The sequence below is a fragment of the Takifugu rubripes genome, chromosome 19 (genome assembly GCF_901000725.2).
Source record: "Takifugu rubripes chromosome 19, fTakRub1.2, whole genome shotgun sequence".
NCBI classification, from domain to species: Eukaryota; Metazoa; Chordata; class Actinopteri; order Tetraodontiformes; family Tetraodontidae; genus Takifugu; species Takifugu rubripes.
Genome location: NC_042303.1, coordinates 13,196,444 through 13,217,399, shown reverse-complemented (window position 1 = coordinate 13,217,399; position 20,956 = coordinate 13,196,444). Strand labels below are relative to the sequence as shown.

The window sequence follows — 20,956 nt, the reverse complement described above, 5'->3', positions numbered from 1 at the left end:
CCTCAGTCGCATCTGTAATATGACTAAAGCGTCACGCAGGACTCCATCCTGCTCCATTGAGCACATTAAAGCTCCTGCAGTGCAGGTGTTAACACGCTGACACAGTTTTTCGCATCGAGGGCAATTATCTCCATGTTGAAAAGAGCCCCTGAGACATAATTGTCCTATCAGTGTTACACACAGACCAGGATTATTCTTCTTGATTTCCTCATGTGACTTTTATTTCACAACTAAAGACCAGAAGCATATACATCTCTTCAAAAGGAACATTAGTTGGTGTGGATTCTCACTGAATAACAGAATATGACTCCACCATCCTCCCTGGAAGTCCCAGAGGTGCCTCGGCCCATTTTGTGTCCTGTTTGGGCTTTTGTGTCCTCTCCTCCTGTTCTGGTGCTGTAATGATCAGTGCTTCTGAGTGGGATTACGATGGTTTTGATAAAGGTTGCACATATCTGTCTGCAGGACATGCTGTGAGAGTGCTTGTGTTCCCCTTTAACATCAGGGTGTGGACATCCCAAACTCCACTCCTCTGCATTACAGAGGTCATGATATGATAAATGTTGGTGATTAACTAATGCTGTTAAGGTTTCTAACTACAGATAATTGAACTTCCGTGGTTTAGAATTGAAGCTACTGCCCTATTTTGCAGACTTGTGGTTTCTGGATTGGGTATTAGTGTTGTCTGCCTTGCTATTGATCCGTTGTAGAACCACTTTTAAAATAAAACAGGGCCTCTGTCGGTGGGATTGTGCAACTACAATCAAACGCTTTATACTTTAATCATTTTAAACCGTATGAATAATACCAAATTTCCTGTGGCAATACTGATTAACAAGGCCATCTTCTGCACTTAATATAGCATATCCACATATATGTCTCTATATAATATTTAATGCAGTTTTAGATTTCAGTGTAGGCACATTATTAGCAAAGTGCGCGTTCTTTGCTTTGCTTAAGATGTTTTCCCTTACTTCAATTAAGGGAGCTTCAAACCACGTTATCCTCTTTTAATGTCATTTGTTAGTTCTCAACATGCATCATGCTGAATTTTAACAGGTCTTTAAATTCAAAGTCTTCAAAATATAATTTGGCAACTTATTTTTTGGAACTTTCTATAACATTCTAATGTGTGGAGTAGCTCTAATGCATGCATACTAACTATTGTTGGGTACAAAGAGTTCTTGACATGCTGAAGTAACCATGGCAATGAGAGCGATGAACTCTTTGAAGTCAATTTCCAGGTCTCCGTTCTGGTCAAGGTCTGCAAAAAGCCTGTCCAGCGTCTCATTTTCTTGGATTTTCTGTTCAGCATGGAAACATAAACTCATATAAGAAGACATATTCCTTTTCATAGCAGAGCAACCTTTCAAATACATCAAGATTACAGTCGATCTGCAGAAGGGATCTGCTCTGATCCCTCTTCTGGCAAACATAGTATTGTATGTTTGCTGGAGGAAATGAGGAATCATGTCCTCACAAAATGTGCTTAGCAGTGATCAGCCTCATCCACAGTGGGTGAACGGGTTTGTTAGTTTGTTTAGCGAATGTGAGATTTCCATTTTTTCATTCAGTTTCAGAAATTAGTCACAAATCAGCATCTCTGACCTTGAATTGCCCCAAATCTCTTATGAACACATCCACCCTTTTAGCTGACACCTACTGCTGCTGAAACATGAAAGTGGCTGCAGCTTCTTATGTGAATCATCAGTAAATATTGTTCTCCTGTAATCTGCTGCCATAAATACCCAAGCCTCAGCCATTTGTTTGGCTTACCTTGATGAAAGTACTCATCTCATTGTTGATGAGATCTTTCAGCTCAGCCTTCTTCAGCTTGCACTTGAATCCAGAGTATTTGTGGAAAATCTGGATGATGGAAACCATGCCTTTCTCCAGCTCTGATATGTCATCTAAAGGCTGCAGACGTTTCAACAGTTTCAATCATCTCTGGGAGTTTTGTGATTTATATTACAGTTTTGTCTTCATGCTTTCTTGTTGCTAAAAAAATAAACTCTATGGCTGTGATGTTTCATCTTTCTTACCTCCATTTCTGGTCTTGTAAGGGAGTCTTATTCAGAGAGCAGCTGACGGATCCTCCAGCAGCGCGCTGACTGACTGCCTCACCCAGTCTACAGTCGACACTAATCAGTATTGATGAGACACATGGAGGCTCGTGTCTCATGTGCTGCATAATGGACTAATGGAAACCAGTGGTCAGAAGCTTGACCAAAAGCCATTTGCTAACTCACTGTGGTCATGTTTCTCCATTTCACACTCAAGTGCTGTAGTCTTCAGTGAAATCATAAATTCCAAATCATTTTAGTCATATCGAATTTATATCAGAGGTATCCCAAAAACTTGGTCAGATATCAAAGGACAGTAGAAAGGAATGGTGTGCTTCACTCTGTGTTAGTGTATCAGTGACAGTAAAGATGAATTTGAGGTTTAGAATTGTCCATAAAGCTCCACAGTAAAACGTGGTTGGGATTTGCAGAACAGCCTCCACTTAGGCTACGATGTTAGAATATCTTGGGCTTGGATTTAAAAAAAAACAAAAACAAAAAAAACATAAAGGTTTACATAAATGTTTACATTATCGATCGGTTATATTTTGGTTTTAAGGCGTGAACATACAAAAGACACGGGTAAACAGAAGCAAAATCTGCCGTTAAAAACACTGCATCATTATGGATACTGCACTTGATTTTCAGTCACATAAACAGCATATTTTAAAAATAACAACAAATTACCTATAGCAGTATCAAAATAGATCATTTGAAATAACCTGACAGACCAAACCAAATACTGTAATTTGGTGACAGGGAGTTATGATAAATTACTCGTGCAAATAGAGTAAGATGTGTTTTAATTTTAAAAGAATGTTTTTTCATTGGTTATAGATGAACATCTGTTTCCAAATTTTGCATATGCTCATATTGGTCTAAGTAAAAGACTGAAAAAGAGGTTTCGCGATGCCTGAAAGTGGTTTCACTTGCTAAAATAAAAACAAAGATCCGCTCTCGATCGTTGTATTCGCAGTTCCCATTTGTACCTAAACGCACCGCAGCACTTCCGGTCGTCGTCACCGTGAAGGTTCTCGCCGCGCGCTCTGACGTGTTTCGTCCAACCCTCTGAACAGGCGGTGTCGCGCGCGGAGCAGCGTGACCCGCCCTTCCTGCCCTGGGAAAGTCTGCGTGACGTAAAGAAGCGAGCGCGGACGGTTTCCAGCGTTAATTAGGTCCTCCGCTGCCACCGAGAGCTCCGCGTCCGCCCGTTCTTCCCGAACCCTCGGCGGTCTCTGTCACTACGGTGCTCGGACGCCCGCAGTCACCGAAGGCGGCGGTCAGGAGGACATCACACGGTGTGTATGCTGGGTGTTGGTGTGGCTTCAGTCAGTCTTTGCTTTATGCCTCCTGACCTTTAAATTCCTTTGCTTCATTATCTGAGCTGGAATGCCATCAATGCTAAGCTAAAGCCTTAGCATCAGCTCTGCAATTAAGTTGTCTGCACTTGCAGATCAAAAGAACTACGGTGATGTTGATTTTAATCTTTGGCATCTTCTTGGAACTGTCTGATAATTTACTCTAGGATTTAAATGTGAAAACAGCAACAATAGGTTCCTTTCTTGGTGAATATTGCTGATTTTTTTATTTTTTTATTTTTTTGCTTCCTAATTTTAATGACAGTTATGTAATTGTACCTGTGTTTTACATGATTGCTCATTAAACTAAAGGGTGCTGTTGGGGAGATCGGAGCTGGTTTTAAATGCAAACCTGAAAACACATCTCTGACTCAAAGCTTTTTTTTTTCTTTCTTTTTTTCAGAAATGCCCTGTTTTCATTTTGAGGCTATATTTAGCTGAGCATGTGAAAGTGTGACGACCTCACCGCTCCTTTTCCTCTCACACTCACAGTTTCCATTGCTATGTTGACTAAACTCGCTCTGTTCTTCTCTTTAGGCATGGCTGATCTGCTGAGGCTGCTGCTGCAGGTGGCTGAGAAAGCGGCCAACGTGGCCCGGGTGTGCAGGCAGGAGGCCCCCCTCTTCCAGCTCCTCGTCCAGGAGAAGACGGGCGACGACAAGAACAAGAAGTTCGTCCAGGACTTTAAGACGCTCGCCGATGTGGTGATCCAGGAGATGATCCGGCACGACGTCGGTGCTCAGGTGAGGGAGCGAGATGGTGGTGAGGTGACACCAGATTGGTGGCGGAGCGTAATCTTTGCTCTTCTTGTGTTCAGTTCCCGGAGATGGTCGGCTTCATCCACGGAGAGGAGTCCAACAAGTTTGAAAATGGGCTTGGTAATTGATCAGTCTTGCATTTTACTTTCTGTTTCAGTTCTGTTTGAAAATGGTCAGAGTTGCAAAACAGGAGGCAAACTATTTATAACGAGGGATGCGACAAGACTGGTTTGTTAACCAACCCACCCTCGAACTTCCTTGAAGTCCAGCGGAATTCTCTGCAGCTGCAGTGGTGGAAACTACAAGTTCAGCAAAGTCTGGCCAAGACTCAGTGAATGACCAGTTTATGAGGCAACTGTGTGTCGTCATAGCATCAAGGTTACGTTGATGCCCTGCGTACTCGGACTTTGGATGCTACATACAGTGTTGAACCTCTAATCTCACATCGTGGTTCACCTTTGACTGTTTGGTAACCGTAGCAACCTGTACTTAAGTTTCATTTAGGGCTAGCCGAACCCTGTAATGCAATATTGGCAGTTGCATTGAAAGAAAATCAGCACCGAGTGAAGTCAGTAACGCAGATTAAGTTTGACTTGGTGTCATTCACAGAGGCATGTTAATGTGTTTCCGTGGAAACACACATTTATGGCTACAACTCTCCTGAGGCAGCATCGGCAGCATCTCCGCTGCGACGCGTCAGCGTTGTCTCACAGCAGAGACTGTTTACTCCGAAGACTAGAACATTGCGTTTTCTTTCTTCATAACATGAATTCCCCTGGAGAGAGGGAGGGAAACTCACAAAACAATGTCCAGAGAACCGAAGTGAGCAGATACGCCGGGTCCTTCTGTGCATTTTAGATCATTTCCTTCTCAGTGTCTCAGTTTCAATCATGTCCTTTACTTCTGTGTGTTGAATGGCCACATTTGCCACCTGTTGCAGCCCCTGTTTAAATCACAAGCATCTCTGAAGGCCTCGACACTATACAGCCTGTTTTTACTGGTCTTGCCCACATCCTGGTCCTCAGATGTGCAGGACAAACACTGGAATTAACTACCAAGAAGTTGAGAAGTCATTGAATGTCTCACCAGGAGAGAGCGTGACGGTCACCGTGTGCAGCACGGAGGGGGAGACTGCAACGCTGCTGGCATCCGTGCTGGATAATAATCACACCGCAGCGTCCCTGCTGGCCCGAGCCATCCACCGGGACCCAGTGACCACCGACGCCCAGGCAGATGCCCTGATGGTGCCCCTCAACCCCTCCGATCTTGGCATCTGGATCGACCCGATAGGTGAACGGCCGTTTAACCCACCCGCAGCGACCTCGTCCACAGCCGAGATGAGCAACTCTCGCCTCTCGTTTCTCGCCAAGATGCCACCAGCCAGTACATCGAGGGTCGGGAGGAGGTGCTGGAGGAGGGCCGCCTCTTCCCTTCAGGCCTCCACTGCGCTCTGGTCCTGATCGGGGTTTATCTACGGAGCAGCGGCGAGCCAGTGATGGGCGTCATCAACCAGCCGTTCAACTACAAGGACCCAGCCAGCGGAAGGTGAGTTAGGGAACGCTCACAGCTGCTCTCATGTGAGCCCTCATTCACATTTTCATCTCATTTACATGAAGGGCCGCAGGGCTGCGTTTACAGGATTATACCCAAAGCGCCTTTTACCTGGCTGGATCCCTCTCACCTCCAGCCTCGCATGGCTGTTTTCCTCCGGTGGACAATGATCACACGGGCTGGTTTTTAGTCTCAAGCGTGTAAATCAAGCTTCACTTTAAAGCCCGGAGTCTCACATTGGTGCCTAAAACAGCCAAATGAAGCGAATGAAAGAGGAGGCTGGGAAAAGTTTCAGATGAATGTTGACTTCTAACTGCTATTGAGTAAATAAGCCGAGTGGCTCGCCCCATAAACTTTATAGCACCGTGTCATCGTTTCTGCTGGCAATAAAAAATGAGTTAGCGTCTGTGTAAATGGAACATCTGAGACGGGCCAGCTGCTGCAGGGAGGAAATAAACCCATCATTTATCTTCGAAATCACCGGCTCCTTCCCCCCAAAGGTAAACACCCTCAAACACCGCTAATTATCTGCGTTTGCAGCTGGAGCGGCCGCCACTTCTGGGGTGTGTCCTGCGGCGGCGTCAACACCAGCTCAGAGTCCCGGCCTAAAGACGTCCCGGACAGAGGGCCGTCTGTGGTGCTGAGCTCCAGCGAGAAGCAGGTGGTGAAAGAGGCCCTGATCTCCTTCTACGGCCCCGACAAGCTGATGTACGCGTCCGGCGCCGGCTACAAGATCCTGTGCGTCATCCAGGGCCTGGCCGACATCTACGTGCTTTCAGAGGGGAGCACCTTTAAGTGGGACTCCTGCGCGCCCCACGCCCTGCTGCGTGCCCTCGGGGGGGGCGTGGCCGACCTGGCTGAGTCCCTGCAGGACGGCCAGACAGAACTGACCTACCACCAGCCCCGCGAGGAATGTAAGGGGGCAGACCGCTGGGCCAACCACGGCGGGCTGGTGGCCTACCGAGACCAAGCGCAGCTCCACAGCGTCATCAGAACTCTGAAAGGCAAACTTTAATCTGCAGCAGCGCAAATACGATATTCATGTTAACCTGGGGGGGAGGGGGGGGGTTATTTAGAGAGTATGGAAAAATGAAATATTTTAAGCTGGTCTCCAGATTTTGTACACCAGCATTGGAGCACATATATTCAGATTTTATGTTAAAAGTTATAAACATGTTTATTAAAATATGAACATCCAGTCTGGGTCGGATATTCATTTTATTGGAGGCCGTCGGAGCTGGGAAGATTTGTGTTTTATAAGCTTTTATAGCTTCATCACTGCATCATTTCTGACTTTTGTTTGGTAATTAATGGTCGGTGGGGAGATTCCTCAGTCTGGAGGTGGGATGTCGATGGCATCCGTGGAGAGGTGCTGAGGAAAAGCCGGTCAAGTCCAGAGGCGATCCATGATCCATGGGCCAAATGTCAAATCCCAGCATGCTCGGGGATCTGAAACCCTCCAAACAAACTCCTTCTAAGGAGCAGAGGTGCAGCCCAGCTAGGCTGCCACACATCGAGGTGAGATCAGAGGGAAGCCTTATGAGGTAAAACTGAAACGCAGCCATTCTGGGGAGGTTTGAAGGGCAGAACCGATGGTGGTTCTGTCTGTGACCCAGTGTGGTTGCTGGGAATGAAAAACAACAGTGTGCATATAGGAAATCATCTTTATTTTGAAAACCAGAAAAGGTGGGGAACGATACCCGACGATCTTTCAGAAGTGTTCTACAGCCGGGGAACCTCAATTCCCAGTAAAAACCCTGATGATTGTCAGACTTGTTTTTTTTTTTATTTTGCAATATTCTGCATATTCTGTTAGAAATTTGAAAATAAAACAAAGTGGGTTGGTGCCTTCATTGAAGTGTCAGACTTCGGGCTGCTGCTGCGAGCACACGGGACCACGTGTTCAAGTAAAAATGTGGAAAACAACACACTCCTGGCTTCATACACAACCCAGGATGCAGCTTCCTGGACATGGACTGAATTAATTTGTGTTTTTTTACTTAACTGTGGACAGAAAATCAGTTCAATTACCTATATCCATAAATCAAATGTGGATTTAACATTTAGTGGAGCTTAAGTCTCTCAGGCCAGACAGATTTATTCTTTGCTTTCGCTACATTCTTGCTGCTACAGCAGCATTTTTTTTATTTATTTTTTACATTTACATGATAAATCCTGAACTTCTCATATATTTTTATTTACTTGTTTAAATGAGAACAACTTCAGCTGACAAACGCTCAATCCATCTCTGAAAACCAGCAACTTCTGCAACAAAAAAAGTGGAGAATGACAAAAAAAAAAATTACAGGCTGTATCAGTCGGCTTAAACACGGAAGTTTCATCTTTTCAAGACCCATTTTAAAGCAAATTATAAAATGAATTCCAATAGCAGCACCTCGGCATTCTGATGGCTGTTTGTTGTTTCTAACCCGCTGTGTAAATTAGTGATTTACACCTCAGTCGGCTGCAGCTGGAGGAGTCTGAGGCAAAAGAACTGACAGCGGTACAAAATCCCTGCTGTAATCACTATGGTGGTGCAGATCAACAGGGGAAAAATTCAACTGTTGATTTAATAAGAAAAATCTTTTCATACCACGGTTCTCTATTTTTCTTCGCCTGGTAGCCGTAAACAATCGATTCAATTCTCTGAAATTATATCAGCACGACGATCAGAAAACCACACCGATTTTTTTTTTAATTTTCTACAACCTGAAGGATTTTAATCTGCATTTTAATTCTGTTTGAAACTCAAAGAATGGCACCACAAAAAAAAATAACCCAATTTTTGAAGGACATCAAACCCTGATCAAAATGCCTACATTTTAGCTAGCATTAGCATGATCAAATACCGCCAATATATCCCATTGATGTCTTATTTAAGAATTGCTGAGAAGCCAAACTGCCCAAAAATACACCAATTTCACAGCATTACAAACATCAGATTATATCAATCTACGGATCTCTGCAGATGCCAAGCTTCGGGGGCCTCTGGGGCCTTTTTTTCAGAGCAGCTCAGCTGGTTTTAGAGGAACAACACTGAACCGCTGACCTTCCTGCCACATCTGAACGTGGGCTGAAATTCTAATGCCAATCTGGAGCTGCAACAATAAACATAGCAAATAAACAACCAAAATATAGCATCCCGGAATCTCTATTGCAAAAAAAAAGCACATAATCTCGCCCGTTTCACTGCGGATTTTAACGTAATTTCACAGCAGGGTCTTATGTGAATCTCTGGTAAGTGGCACAAAATGTCAGTTTTAGAAAAGTCTAAATTTTTTTGAAAGCGCACTCCTGGAGAACTGTTTTATTTAGACAACCATGAAGGACCGCCGGGTTGAATGAGGAGTTACATCCGAATTCCTGACTGTAGCTACTACCAGAACTTCACAACCTGCCTTCTGTCAAGAAAAAAGCTGCCGTCCGAGCCGACAAAAAAGTGAGTTTTGCCTTTGGCCACATCAGGGCCAGATCTGGCTGGTTCTGCCTTCATTCTTGCGAATTGTCGCCACACTTCTCTTATCGTGAATGACTGTAAACATCTCTTCAAGAGGAGAGGAGGAGAGGGTCTCCTTCATACAAACCCTTACTGGCAAAAGTGAGAGAGGTGGTAAAACACAGGCGTTCAAACCGTGCAATGCAAAAAAAAAGTAGACAGGAAATGATGTAAGGAAATGTTAACTTACAGCATCCTAGTAAGGATTTCATTGCCAAAGCTACATTTGGAGAAAGACCATGAGAAACACAAGGTGAAATGAGAGGTAAAGCACCATCTTGGCTGTGCCTTCAACCCTCCTTCACTCCCCTGTTAAGAGGCTCCTCTTCTGTCCTTCAGCTGCTCTGAGCGCAGATTTACCCCACGTCAACACCCTTCATGCTCCCGATCGTGGCATGCCGACAGGTAAGTGACAGACAAACGTGGCCATCAACTGCTGTGTCTGCAGGCTTCACCTCTGGAAGGGTTTACGCACTTTCTTCCTCCTTCTGGGAGGCTTCCCGCCTTCGGCCCACGGCTCGCTGGCTTCAGTCCGGTGGCTTCCTGGCATGTAGAAGCCAGTCGGGCCAGTGGGAGGGGAGAAGGGGGGCACTCCTGCGCCAGGCTGCGGGTGATGGGGGGGACCTGAGGGGAAGAAGCCCCCGTTGGCAGCCATGTTGTTGGGAGGTGCTCCTTTGAAGATGCGGTTGAAGAAGTCCTGCAGATCTGCGGGGTTGGTTGGACCTGTGGTGTGCTCTGAGGGGGGCCTGGGAGCACAGGTTGGGAAATACCTGCCGTTATATTTCTCACTCACACAAACACACAACACACAAAACAACACCATCGATATAAGCCTGACGATGGCAGCACCTGTGTCGTGGAGGATTGCTGTTCTTTGAACCAAATGAAATGTGGTAGGGCACACGGTGCGTGTCAGGAGAAATGCCTATCCTCTGGCAACCTGCCCACTCTGAAATGTAACAGAATCACAAGTCACGTGCCAGAAATGGAACTGCACTGGGAAAAACCCTGAAACCACTTTGGGAGTGGATGGAAAACCGTACGAGCGAGCGGGACCAAAATGTGATGATCACCTGTGATGTCATAGACCTTTCCGTCCATACAGGCAAAGTATGTGATGCGCAGGCCTAACATGCTAGACTCCGCCCACAAGTCCCCTTCCTCTGCACTATGGCAACGCTTGCATTCAGCACAGAACCGGGCTTCAGCGGGGTCACGATCCATCTCGAACCGCCTGCAAATGTGCACACAAGCAATTGTAATAGCCAAGCTAACTGAGCTGTACCCACAACATGTTTGTCAGCTAATTATATATTATCTTAAGTGTCTCATGTTGACAGACGGATCACAAACATCTGTAAATCTTTAGTGTAGTCACATACCTGTGTTTGCCCTCACACTTGGTGCACATCATAGTGTTCATGGCTTCTTTCAGGTCATCCTGCAGCTTGGTCAGAAACTCATTCATGGACTTTGAGAGTTCAGTTGCAGCCATGCGCTTCCTGAGAAGGACCACGACAAGAGCAGCTGGAGACACCTTTCTGGACTAAAAGGCTAAAGCTGATTAACCTGTTGTGTGTACTCACATCTCGTACTCTCTCCGTGTCTCTGGGTTGCTGACTATATCCCAGGCAGCCCTTAGAACTTTGAATGCCTCTCCAGCTCGTGGGTGTTTATTCTTGTCTGGGTGGACCTAAAAGAGAACCAGGTCGCATGAGTAAAGGAGTACATTTCCATATCAGAGGCAACTTATTAGTCAGTAAATCAGACATCCCAAAGCTGGAGCTTCACACAAACCTGGACAGCCAGCTGTCTGTAGGCTTTCTTCAGCTCAGCTTCGGTGGCGTGCAGCTCCACGCCCAGAACCGTGAAGGGGTCGAGTTCATCCTCTGGTACCTCCGCCAAGGCCAGCAGCCTCTCCAGCTCCTGGCCAGGCTGGCCTCTTCCTGCCCTGCTGGGTGAGTTAGGGCTGGACGCTGTTGCGTGGCCGTCCCTTCGGAACCTGCATTGGACTTTCTCCAATAGAGACACCGCCATCTTCCAAACTCTTGTCTCCTGAAACACTGTCCAAAAGCACTTTCCCCTCTCTCCACCAATCCGCGCCAACAAACCCTTTGTCCACTGAGAGCCCAGAAGAATTAAACCACAGAAGATTTTCAAACACGATAAGGCGATCTTCTTTGCCCATTTGAATGCCCGAACCAATTTGTCTACAAGAGCACCTCCTACACATTTTGTCCAATTTAGAATCCGGCTGGCGTCTGCCTTTAACCCTGCTATATCTGTGATCTTTGCAAGGAGCTGCTGCCCAAACTTGTAAAGTTTCACACCTCCGGTCTCCACACCCACACCGCAATTGTGAGTTAATGTGACAATAATTTCAATCATCATGTGGATGCAGGAGATGCACCAGAAGCTCAGAGACTCGGACAGGATCTCTTTAAAAGCCGAGACCAGTTGGTTTCCTGTCCTCCTGCGGCCTCTGCTCTGCTGATGGTGATGGTGGAGGTTGCGTCTCCGGGTCTGCCTGTGTCGGCTGCCGCTCGACATAAAGTTGCCTTTTGGCATTGAGAACAGGGTGTTTTGATTTCCCTGCTCGGAAACGAATCCACCGCTCATCCGCTTAAATCTCCTACCAGATCCCTCGTTCCTCCAGTCAGATTCTCCGTTCATGTGCTGCTCCTTTGCCGCATCATCCTCGTCTTGATTTATGACATGGCAGTTCTCTTGATCTGCGATGCCGTCATGTTCAAACCCATCCACTGTGTCATCTTTGGCCTCTATAGATCCACAATATTCTACTTCACTAATTCCATAGTCTTGTGGAATGGCTGAGCTTGGGGTGTCCTGAGATTTCAGATAGGCTGCTTCTTCCTCCTGTTGGCAGTCGTCATTATTCGGCCTGGTTTTCCACTGGCTAGAAGACGTAACTGAGGTGGAATCACAGCAAGGGACCTCCTCATCCGAGTCTGTTAGACAATCCATCTCCATCTCAGCTGTTTCTCTCTCCATGTTCCTATTGATCTGCAGCAAATTTGGAATACTGGGGACAATGGCATCCTAGATGCATTAGGTTGTGATAACTCTCCCAGGCTCTCAATACAAGCTGAGAGTGGGGGCTGCTATAGGTGCATCTCAGGTCTACCATGTCAGCAACTGCTTCCAGCTGACATCACATATCAGGTCATTTGGCTGAAAAGTAAAAAAGGAACAGTTTTTGAAACACGAACTACAAAATACTGATTTTGCATATTCCAAGCACAATATATCATAGAAATTGGCTTAAAATACAATTAAGTAATTTGCATACATTAATCAATTATCAGAACTTGGGTAATATGATTTAAACTCCAGCAGTTCTTAAATACACATATGCAGCCCAACAAAGCGGTTGCATTAATGCAACAAATAAACAAGGTGCTCTTTGTCATTTCCCCAATTCATTTGGTCAGAAAGGTACTGTGTGGCATCCTACATGAAACCTTGATGTGGTCTGGAAAATTGAGGATTTAATCCAAATGAACATGAACGTAAACTTTTTCTTTTAGACCCGACCCTCTATCTGGCCGACCAATTTCGTTTAACTGTTGCATAATGGCAATAAAAGATATCATTCTTTCTTTAAACGGCCATTAAACATATACACAAATACATTTATCTACCGACTTCTTAAATATGTGAGAGTAGAGCACATGGTTATATGTATTATGTTTGCGAATTCATTTAGCTAAAAGCAGTGTGCAAGAACGGGGGACCACAGGTTTGACCTTTAAAAAGGAGAAAGGCCTGATTTACAACAGCACTCCTTCCACTTTCCATGATGGCACGAATGAGGGACTAACTTATCATTAATTTAGCTAAATCAAAAAAAGACGACGTATAAAACACAGTTCTCAAAAACAGATAACCAGGATGTTAGCATGAGGAAGCAAGCAGCCAAGAGAATGACAAGCAATCGGAAATAGAAATTAGCCTACCGCTGAATAGCTAACACGAATATTCCTATTCTTAAAAGGTCGAACACGAACATTAAAAAAAACAGAGCGACAGATACCTGTTATCGACTATCTCACAAATGATTAGATGAGCAAATACTCGTTAGCTAGCTAAACTAGCTCATATTAACGCTTGTTCCTCCCTTCCACAGGGCTTCACGAGTAAAGTAAGGCATATTCCAGACAGATGACGGGTACAGACAAGAGGGGAAAATCGTGCCTATTTCATCTTCAAACAAACTACATGTTTTATATACCTTGCAGACAAATTTGCAACCTGTTTTTAGACTGCCAACTGCCCGTGTTGTTATTTTTTTAGCCACTTCTTCTTCTACACATTTTCCACTTATTTTACGACTACATCGTCCTCCGCCTCCGCCCCCTTTTACTTCTTTGTTGGTATCTGTTTTGAAATGGGCTCTACCGCCACCTATTGTTTTGAAAAGGCACAACAAAGGCCAGTTTAAACATGACAATTTGATCATTTTTAGTTCTACCTGCCGTAGGTCTGAAATATAAGTCAATAATAATAATAGCAGAAATGTAAGAATAGATTTTTAAAAATCCCCGTATTATATAATGACTTTGAATATGTTAATACGTTGTTAATATTAAATATTAAAAAGAACAATGATATGAAACATGCAGGAAAAACTCTTCAAAGATAGGAACCGTATTTACAGCGAAATGTGTTTTATATAAAAATAAATAAACGAATATATCAAATTTGAACGTTTTCTCACTTCCGCAATTGTTTTGTGATGTTTTCTTTAATCTCCTTTCAAGTTTTCAGACCAATAAGCTCTACCGTTCTGACGACTCGTCAGACGTCTGAAACACTGGTGCACTGTGCCTTACACTGCTGCATGTTTATCTCTAATATTGCAAACTATGAGATCCCCTCAACGCCTCTGCGGAGAAGACCGAGCTTGAAGACGCAGAGGGTTAATTTCAAGCCCCCACCAACACCACCTACATTTCCAATTTGAAAACCGCCTCTCTACCGGGAGAGGAAGGCTCTTTTTCGGTCAGATGGCGTGCTGCAGTCCGCCCCCGTCATTCTCCAGCCCACACAGACAGGGCAGTCAGCAACCAATACGGTGCGCCGGAGGAGGGTTTCTGCCAGTGATTTCAGACGAGGTACGATACGCAAAGGGGATTTACTACGCCAATCTGAGCCGGGGAAGCTTTCGGCGATAAGCAGCAGGGTAAGAATCGAACAATGACAAGCGCGACGCGTCTTTGAGCCAGGTGTTTTCTGCCAACATCTGGACTGGCACAGGCTCCCATCGGTGTCTGCAGGAGAACTGGAGGCAAAAAAAATAACAATCCAGGTGTCTCCACGTTAGTTTAGCTTTAAGGTGAAATGTCTCATTGACCAATTTAAACTATATCCTGATCCATTTCAGTCCGCGGGTAAAAGCGAGCGGTGGCGTTTGGTGGTTGAAGAGGCGCCTTTAATTACGCCAAGTATTCTGCGCGCATCTGTGTGACTGCAGTTGAAAAGGTAAGAGTAGTTTGCGCGTACTCTAGTTGAAGCATGTAAAAGTGGATTCTGTTGATTCAATCAGATATTTAATTCAGCAATATGATGGAGGGGGGGAAACAAAACCGACTTCTATCTCTGTCCCTCAACATTAAAAAGCAAATTAAGATATACTCAAGGCTGATAGTTGCACAGACTCTATCTGCCTGCATGTTAACAAGTTCGTGTCCAAACTTTCCAGTGCCGTGTGCCATGTCCCTGCCACGCACGCTTGGGGAGCTGCAACTCTATCGGGTCCTGCAGAGAGCCAACCTGCTGGCCTACTACGAAACCTTCATCCAGCAGGGCGGCGACGATGTGCAGCAGCTCTGCGAGGCTGCCGAGGAGGAGTTCCTGGAGATCATGGCGCTGGTCGGCATGGCCACCAAGCCGCTGCACGTGCGCAGGCTGCAGAAAGCCCTTCGAGACTGGGCGGCGAACCCCACCCTTTTCAGCCAGCCCGTCCCCAATGTCCCTATTGGGGGACTTCCACTGTTCAAAGTGGACGGGACAGGTGTAAGCAGACCTGCCGGTGGGCCACGGAAGTCTGTGAGCAATGGGCAGCCGGGGTCTCCCTGTGAAAGAGAGGATAGGGCCTGCCTCACCCCAATGCACAGTGGGAGTCCGAGGAGTCCAGGCTCTCAGGCCTCTCCACAGCCACCAGACACCCACTACAGGGAAAAACTGTCCCCTATGGATGCACACTGGCTCAACCCAGAGTCTGATGGGAACTGCACCTCTACCTCTGGAATAGAAGAGGAGCCTTCTAGTCCCCCTCTGCTGACAACGTGTCCCCCGGGTCCCTCCACATCTCCGAGTCCCTCCGCTTCTCACGTGCCTGCAGCCCTATCAGCGTGGCCAACCGGACAGTTAGACGGGGAGACAGCGAGGGCGGTGGTGGAGAGCGTGGAGAGGGTCTTCAGGACTCTGCCCAGGTCTGACCCCGCTGAGGTGAAATCTCTCCTGAGGATGAATAAGAAGATGGCAAAGACAGTGGGCCACATCTTTAGGATGGAGTCCCAGGATGTGAACAAGGAGGAGGAGATCCGGAAGTACAGTCTGATCTACGGACGCTTTGACTCGAAGAGGAGAGAAGGAAAGCAGCTCTCGCATCACGAGGTAATCGAAATAAACAAGTAAGCGTTGGGCCGTGCACGGCGCCACAAATGTTGATATTCCTTCCTGCTCTATTCCCTCCCAGCTCATCATCAATGAAGCCGCAGCCCAGTTCTGCATGCGCGACAATGCGCTTCTTCTCAGACGGGTGGAGCTCTTTTCTTTGGCCAGACAGGTGGCAAGAAAATGCGCCTACACCTCCACGCTAAAGCACGCAAGGTACAGTCGCTGAAGGAAGAAGAATAAATGATCAAAGCAGCGTCCAACAAGGCTGCCGTTTGTGTTGGTTTAGAGTTTAGTGACTGTATTGTGTTTCTATAAAAACTAAATGTAGATGGTTTCAGCATAGTTCACTTCACCTTCTCTATGCTACACAATTTATGATCTGGTTCCGATTAAAGTGGGAAATCAACTCCAACCTCTTTGGGAGTGAGCGTAATCAACTGGAGCGTGGAGCCACTCAGGAATACACAGATCCCCCGTGTGTTTAACTGAACCTTGTCATTAACCTTTATGAAAGTAAATGACAGCCCAGGTTTGAAAAACACGCTCGTCCCGACGTCAGCCATGAAACCATCCAAACAGAGTTCATCTCAAATGCATTTCAGACATCTTTGCTCTAGATTTCTTTATTGGTTTTTTTTTGGGTGTGTTTTTTTATCACTAAAAGTGACTTTTACCATCCACTTTGGGTCATTGTGTTGAACATTCAACGCATGACACATTTTCAAGGAATACTTCGAATGTTAAACAATGTTAGCTAGCTAAACTTCACTTCTTCTGCAGGACTAATGCAGATGAGACCAGCCTTTTGCCCCAGAAGAGAGCGAAACACGAGGTCAGTCTCCAGATTAACTCATCGCTCTGTCATTCTAATGAGCATCACAAATTCACATGGTTCCTTTCACCTGCATTAACTGGCATGTGTTTCAGGGAACTGAGGGTGTTTCTTCCCTCGCGGGGGCGGATGGCTCAGATCTGTTGGCCCAGAGGGCAGAAGATGACAGTTCATCTGCAGAGAGCCCCGACGGGGCATCACATGGTAAGAGAGCCACGTCCAAACAAAATGAATGCTTTATTTTGTCCCTGCGCCTCTTCAGCCACTCAACCTGTCTCTGTTAGACGTCAGCTCACAGTGCAACCAGTCTCCACCCCCCCGCTCCCACACGGACACCTCCAGCCCTGCCAGCTGGAGTCGCCATCTCATACAGCAAACGCTAATGGACGAAGGGCTGCGGTTGGCGCGCATGGTGTCACATGACCGCGCCGGATCGTGCATGATGAGCCTAGCGTCAGAAGGAATCCACTCTACAGGTGAGTTACCCCATCAGGGAAATACGGTATGCCTTAAATAATGCACAAGTAAAGATATTTCAGTAGTTAGATAATAATTAGCGAATCCATATTCATTATTTTTTGGGCCTAGCATCAGGTGAAAATATGAATAGACTTTAAAAAAACGAGGCCTCCCCCAGGTCTCTTGAGATAAAGGTAAATTGTAAATAAGGACGAGAGTTGTCTAAAGAATCATCGTTTGCATACTGGTGATGGACTGGGAATGCCCCCTCACCTCCCCCCACTATAGATGGCATTTGAATTGAAAGCTATTTTCTTCCATTACAAATTTTACATAGACTTCTCTAAGTTGGTCATTTGATGGGATATGATCGACGGCTGAGCACTGCTTTTGTCTGACATCAACAAGGTGTAAACAGCACTTCTGAGAGGGCAACAGCTGCACCCTGGACCCTTTATCTCTGATTTACACACGCCCTGGTGTACCACCAGCTGTGATTAGTTGTGTTAAACTTAAAGCAAACTGGCCTGTGAGTGGCAACGAGCGTCTCGTCATCCCCGCCAAAGTATCGACGCATGTGAAGCGTTCAATTAATTTTGGGCAGGAATGAAAAGGGCGCTTATTGAACCGACAGACAAAGGCCCACAAGCCTCTCCTGACAATGAATATTTGATAGCTTTAGAGCTCGAACTGGCAGTGAGTCACAGCAGGCGGCGCCTCCCACCACGCACGGCTGAACTACACCAGTCTGCAAAATGGGAGACCACAGAAGTGAGGAGGGGAGCGCTATGTGGAGAGAAAGATTGAGACTGGGGGTGGGATGGGCTGGGGGGTAGGGGGGTGTTACACTGCCATGGCACTTTCTTAATACCCTGTGAGTGTAGGATTTATCTAATGCATCACGGCTTCCTCACAAAAAGGAAGGAGAGGAAGAGAAAAGCAATGATCTGGGCAGAGATGAGGCGAGGAGAAAGCAAGCCAGCCAAGGCTCGAGGGGTGGGGGTGGTGGAAGGAAGTCCTCCGTAGGTGGCAGCCCCCCGCGCCCCCCCACTCCCAGCCGCAACCCTTGCAGAAGAAATTGACGTCAGAGTGAGTTAGTTGAGTGGGCTGAAGGGCGGGATGGATGGGGCGTGGGGGCGAGGGAGTGGGATGTAATTGGAGGGGCGTTGCACTGACTCACCAAGCGACAGTGTACGAAAATAAAACAGGTGGGCAGGGAAATGGCACCGAGTTTCTTTTTTTCTCTTCTTCTTTAAATACATCTTTGCACTGTTCCAAAAGGACTGCGGAAACAAAATAGACACATGTTTCCTGCCTGACGTCAGCTCCAAGCGCTTATCGCTCACGCATCTTCGCCATTCTCTGCGCCTCACGCTTCTGATCTTCCCCTCGCTGTCGCCGCTGGGTCACCTCGACTTTCACAATCCAACATCTGCGCGTTGGAAGCACCTGTAGATTCAGCTGCTGGTAGATTCAGCTGCGTGCCATCAAGTCAACGTTGATATCAGAGATGCTGTGAAACGTCAGTGATCAAGTACACATTGTTGACATGAACTCCTTTTCTGGAATTTGCAGTATTCATCTCCTATCGGATCTTTTGGTTTGGATGAATGTTCCAGCGTGTTTGACGGAACACGAAATGAGACCTCAAAGTAGTTTATGCCAATATGCTTCATTTCAATGAACAAGCCAGAGGTTAAAACAGATAGAAACATCTGAAGCTGTGTCTCAGTGTTTGCGCTCCTCCTCAGATGCTGACAGTAAAGTGGAAAGGCGAAGCTTGTTAACAGCCTGCAGGAGCAGCAGCCCCTCCATCGCCAGGGACGACGCCAACCAACGCCGCAAGTGAACACACCCGGCCGCTCGCTCTCCGCTCTGCTCCTCTGAAATTCTGCTACCCAGATGTGTTTTTGTTTTTCTATCCTTTTTTTACACAGAGACTTTATGCCCTGAACAGTAAAATTCAATTTATTCAGTGTAAATTGATATCTTTAATTTATTTCACCCTTTGAGCTGAGGTGGGATTCAGCCAACAGGGGGCAGTGCAACTTCTGAAATCATAGACGAACGCGCACACACACGTATTTTGTACTCCAGTTCTCTTAATCCAAAACAACTTGTACGAAAAGCATCTCTTTATCCTCAGGAAACTAATTCTATAATATTGTTCTCAGTATTCAGATCAATAATGTGGCCAGATAAAACAAAGATGTTGTTTTTTTTAAGTTTAGAAGTGGCCTCATTTATTTGCTTACAAGATATGAACAGGGAACTCAGGGGATCCAGCATATCTGACCCCAAACACATGGTCATCCCTCACATTCTGTACTCTGAGGGATGATGAAGCACCTTTTCCAGCACCGGCTACATAAGGTTTAGGAGACAGATGCATTATTCAATCCGCATGTTTGTTCTCATGCTTCTCTGCATTCTGTGTTTGTGTGCAGTCTCTAGTGGAACTGTATAAAATCTGAACATGACAAGTATCCCTAAATTTATCAGATCAGTAGGAGGGATTTCTGAAGTCTAGAGGAAGATTCTGTTTCCAAAAACATGTTTAACATATTTGGGGTAATGCTTTACTGCATCAGCTTATTTTACCCTTTTTTTGTACGTTTGATAGCGGGAAAAAAAACCTTCAGGATCTTCGCATCATGAGTATCAGCAGGCTAGCTTACGTGCTCCAGTTACCCGTTTCTCAAACATCGGTTCATTGTGTTGCAGGACAGATTATTTATTTTGTTACATCTAAATAAATGTTATTTTATTTGATAAAGGCTCTTTGCTTCTGGCAATGTGTTGTAGCTTTTCATTACCTCTGATGTGTGGACGAGGCTGCAGGAGTTGAAGCAACACCTCTGCTGTTGTCTGGCTTGTTAACCATGTTACAGCCCCGTGACTCACCTGCACTCTCATCCTCCATTGATTTTTTTTTGCAGCAGCCACAAAAGTAGCACAAGATGCACAACCGTATTTCAAATCTCATTTTCAGCTCAGACCTCATTTTTTTTCTGGAACTGGTTCCCAAAGGTCACTGCAACCCCAGTGCAGTTAAAAAATAAATAATTACAGCTCAAGTGGAGTTTTGCAGGGCTCTGATCAAAACCTGTTCCAAGAAAATATATCTTTATAAATCTTCATTGAAATTCAGGAACGTTAGGACTATTTGGAGCACTGACTTCTCAAAAAGAGGTGTAAAATTATATAGCAGATCATACTGTCTTTAGTTCAATATCAGTATTTTAATGGTACGTATCATCATGCATGATGCATATTCATGGGCCCCGGAGGCTCTTTCGGATCATATTTGTTGAACCTAATTACTGTTAATTGAGCTCCACTATCTGGTAAAGCTCATCTGTTTAACAAGGACTGTGGCTGATTGTCTCTGCTTGAGGGAAGCAAAGTTACCTTCTTACTTTATTACATAACAGCTGTTCCTGCCATCGTTAAACTGACAGGGGGAAGTTGCTAATAATCATCTGTCAACACCTCTAATTAGTGGGATCATTGTCTGGGTCTATTTTTAGCTCAGGGTCTTTCAGATAGTTGATAGGTCAAACGGGTTGTGTCAGGAAAGCTGCAGACCGTCCAGGACAGAGATTCCCCTGATTGTTTTTCAAGCAGCCTTAAAAAACAGAAGCCAATTGTTGTTCCTGATGAGGAGGTTTGACATTGATCAGATAACGAATTGACGAATGCAATCCTGGAATACACGCTGCTTCAGTTCCTGTTTGTAATCTTGAGTCAAATGAACAATTTGCTTGCTGCGTTTAAATCTAAGTCAGCATGATATC

At 45.6% G+C, this 20,956-nt stretch overlaps 4 protein-coding genes across 8 annotated transcripts; 2 read left to right on the top strand and 2 right to left on the bottom strand.

Moving 5' to 3' along the window:
- Positions 1–201: 201 nt before the first annotated feature.
- LOC101068034 (protein S100-B-like) lies at positions 202–3,073 on the bottom strand. The gene is made up of 3 exons (XM_003973518.3): positions 2,043–3,073; positions 1,777–1,917; positions 202–1,304 (listed from the first exon to the last, which is right to left on the bottom strand). The coding sequence occupies exons 1-3, from the start codon at positions 2,046–2,048 to the stop codon at positions 1,158–1,160; spliced, it is 294 nt and encodes a 97-aa protein (XP_003973567.2). The 5' UTR covers positions 2,049–3,073; the 3' UTR covers positions 202–1,157.
- Positions 3,074–3,203: 130 nt separating this feature from the next.
- On the top strand, positions 3,204–6,928 carry inpp1 (inositol polyphosphate-1-phosphatase). The gene is made up of 6 exons (XM_003973519.3): positions 3,204–3,361; positions 3,959–4,164; positions 4,239–4,299; positions 5,269–5,469; positions 5,550–5,724; positions 6,271–6,928. The coding sequence occupies exons 2-6, from the start codon at positions 3,961–3,963 to the stop codon at positions 6,743–6,745; spliced, it is 1,116 nt and encodes a 371-aa protein (XP_003973568.1). The 5' UTR covers positions 3,204–3,361; positions 3,959–3,960; the 3' UTR covers positions 6,746–6,928.
- A 46-nt stretch (positions 6,929–6,974) lies between these two features.
- dnajc14 (DnaJ (Hsp40) homolog, subfamily C, member 14) lies at positions 6,975–13,601 on the bottom strand. 3 transcript variants are annotated; one of them, XM_029826405.1, is made up of 9 exons: positions 13,479–13,601; positions 11,024–12,418; positions 10,813–10,919; positions 10,609–10,728; positions 10,300–10,460; positions 10,076–10,175; positions 9,682–9,972; positions 7,349–7,354; positions 6,975–7,170 (listed from the first exon to the last, which is right to left on the bottom strand). In XM_029826405.1, exons 2-9 carry the CDS (start codon positions 12,236–12,238, stop codon positions 7,038–7,040), a joined length of 2,133 nt encoding a protein of 710 aa, XP_029682265.1. In that variant the 5' UTR covers positions 12,239–12,418; positions 13,479–13,601; the 3' UTR covers positions 6,975–7,037. The 3 variants fall into 3 exon arrangements, with proteins under 3 accessions (XP_029682265.1, XP_029682266.1, XP_003973569.3); XM_029826406.1 differs by lacking the exon at positions 13,479–13,601 and adding an exon at positions 13,281–13,472; XM_003973520.3 differs by lacking the exons at positions 6,975–7,170; positions 7,349–7,354 and adding an exon at positions 7,377–7,995.
- A 497-nt stretch (positions 13,602–14,098) lies between these two features.
- Positions 14,099–20,381, top strand: nab2 (NGFI-A binding protein 2 (EGR1 binding protein 2)). 3 transcript variants are annotated; one of them, XM_029827195.1, is made up of 8 exons: positions 14,101–14,429; positions 14,631–14,728; positions 14,949–15,865; positions 15,948–16,081; positions 16,649–16,700; positions 16,796–16,904; positions 16,985–17,176; positions 18,911–20,380. In XM_029827195.1, the coding sequence occupies exons 3-8, from the start codon at positions 14,960–14,962 to the stop codon at positions 19,006–19,008; spliced, it is 1,491 nt and encodes a 496-aa protein (XP_029683055.1). In that variant the 5' UTR covers positions 14,101–14,429; positions 14,631–14,728; positions 14,949–14,959; the 3' UTR covers positions 19,009–20,380. The 3 variants fall into 3 exon arrangements, with proteins under 3 accessions (XP_029683057.1, XP_029683055.1, XP_029683056.1); XM_029827196.1 differs by having other exon boundaries at positions 14,425–14,555; XM_029827197.1 differs by lacking the exon at positions 14,631–14,728 and having other exon boundaries at positions 14,099–14,429; positions 18,911–20,381.
- The last annotated feature ends 575 nt before the right edge of the window (positions 20,382–20,956 follow it).

Excerpts from the sequence above, each read along its gene's own strand:
- LOC101068034 (XM_003973518.3), bottom strand. Across the intron at positions 1,305-1,776 it reads AGATGAGTACTTTCATCAAG|AAAATCCAAGAAAATGAGAC; the intron begins GTAAGCCAAACA and ends CATGCTGAACAG.
- inpp1 (XM_003973519.3), top strand. The coding sequence starts at position 3,961 with ATGGCTGATCTGCTGAGGCTGCTGCTGCAGGTGGCTGAGAAAGCGGCC. Across the intron at positions 4,165-4,238 it reads GGCACGACGTCGGTGCTCAG|TTCCCGGAGATGGTCGGCTT; the intron begins GTGAGGGAGCGA and ends TCTTGTGTTCAG. Across the intron at positions 4,300-5,268 it reads CAAGTTTGAAAATGGGCTTG|GAGAGAGCGTGACGGTCACC; the intron begins GTAATTGATCAG and ends ATGTCTCACCAG.
- dnajc14 (XM_029826405.1), bottom strand. The coding sequence starts at position 12,238 with ATGGAGAGAGAAACAGCTGAGATGGAGATGGATTGTCTAACAGACTCG. Across the intron at positions 10,920-11,023 it reads ACAGACAGCTGGCTGTCCAG|GTCCACCCAGACAAGAATAA; the intron begins GTTTGTGTGAAG and ends GTTCTCTTTTAG. Across the intron at positions 10,176-10,299 it reads AAAGGTCTATGACATCACAG|AGTGGGCAGGTTGCCAGAGG; the intron begins GTGATCATCACA and ends GTTACATTTCAG.
- nab2 (XM_029827197.1), top strand. The coding sequence starts at position 14,960 with ATGTCCCTGCCACGCACGCTTGGGGAGCTGCAACTCTATCGGGTCCTG. Across the intron at positions 15,866-15,947 it reads AGCAGCTCTCGCATCACGAG|CTCATCATCAATGAAGCCGC; the intron begins GTAATCGAAATA and ends ATTCCCTCCCAG. Across the intron at positions 16,905-16,984 it reads CCCCGACGGGGCATCACATG|ACGTCAGCTCACAGTGCAAC; the intron begins GTAAGAGAGCCA and ends TGTCTCTGTTAG.